The sequence below is a fragment of the Etheostoma spectabile genome, unplaced genomic scaffold (assembly GCF_008692095.1).
Source record: "Etheostoma spectabile isolate EspeVRDwgs_2016 unplaced genomic scaffold, UIUC_Espe_1.0 scaffold270, whole genome shotgun sequence".
Classification (NCBI taxonomy): Eukaryota; Metazoa; Chordata; class Actinopteri; order Perciformes; family Percidae; genus Etheostoma; species Etheostoma spectabile.
Window position 1 is genome coordinate 182,283 of NW_022605574.1, and position 1,192 is coordinate 183,474.

Below are 1,192 nucleotides of genomic sequence, written 5' to 3' on the forward strand. Positions count from 1 at the left end.
GTGTGTGTGTGCGTGTGTATTTACAATCAATAAATGCTGTCTTTAGAGAATGAGGCAGAAGAACAAGCCACTGCTGTGCCAGGAAAATAGACAGCAGGTGAAAATAGCAAAAGGATTATTTATGAGTCAGGCTCTGCCTCCTGCGTTCCAATATTGAGGGAGATGGAGCAGTGGTAGAGCATAACAAGGGTGCTTTTATATGTTGATTTCACTGATGACTTCCTTCGTGTGTAAAGTCTGCCCTTGTTAATCCAAAATGGATCATAATGATCCCACAAATAATGCGATGCTCTTTGATAGAGATGTACCAAACATCCACTTACAGTATAAAAGCCCAGGTTCCTGAGCAGCGTCTTCATTAGGATCTCAGCCAGGTGGGTGTCAGGGTGGCCTGCTGTGGTGCTGTATGTGGGGTCTGGGGAAGCTGTGAAGCTCGGGCCAGAAGAAAGTACCTCAGGGCCATCAGCAGGAGAGCTGTAACCCAGGAGTGAGGCCACGTGGGTGTGGTCCTGGAGACTCGTCAGGATAATGTCGAGCTGCATCCTCTGTGGCACAAAGACATACATGTCAATAAGATTGCTGACCTTAAAAAACCTGACCAAACAACAGCACTTGGTTATAAATGTGTTGGTACTGAGGTACATACTAAGGGCAACACCAGGTCAGTCACCAAATGCTAAATCACTAATTCAGTAATCAGGGAAATAAGGCCAATGTAATGTAATGTTTGGTTGATGAGAAAAGTTGGCCTTCACCAAAAGCTGTTTACACTTCTGCTTTACCTTGTATTCCTTGTTTACTATCAGGAGGTTTTTTTTCTTGTTACATCACATGAGGAATTTTTCAATAGATGAAGAGCAATTATTCCTATGTAAGGAAAATGTGCCTTCTTGCCAAGACTTAGATGAGAAGATCGATATCACTCTCATATCTCTGCATTAAACATCAGGCTACAGCCGGTGGCTGGTTAAAGCTAAGGGTAGGCAGTTTTCTGGAAAGGGCCAAAAAGGACAGAATTGTAAAATCCAGCGCTCCTCCTGCAGGTCTCCCTCCCTGTCCTCAGCCCCTCCCTTCATACAGTAACCTGTACGAGTAATAGTCCTTCCTTTCAATCATCCCCATTGTCATTGTGATCCTGATGCCGTTATATAGTGGCAATTCTATGAGAATTAGTGTCTTTTAGACTCTCAAT

General features: G+C 43.8%; 1 protein-coding gene across 11 annotated transcripts in view; it reads right to left on the minus strand.

Annotated features, from left to right (window-relative positions):
- The window catches only part of herc1 (HECT and RLD domain containing E3 ubiquitin protein ligase family member 1), a 77,106-nt gene that overhangs the window by 59,140 nt on the left and 16,774 nt on the right, over positions 1-1,192 (minus strand). For all 11 annotated transcript variants that reach the window (XM_032510683.1, XM_032510675.1, XM_032510677.1 and 8 more), the window contains one exon: positions 324-545. In XM_032510683.1, coding sequence (XP_032366574.1) covers positions 324-545 — 222 coding nt within the window. The remainder of the gene's footprint in view (positions 1-323; positions 546-1,192) is intronic.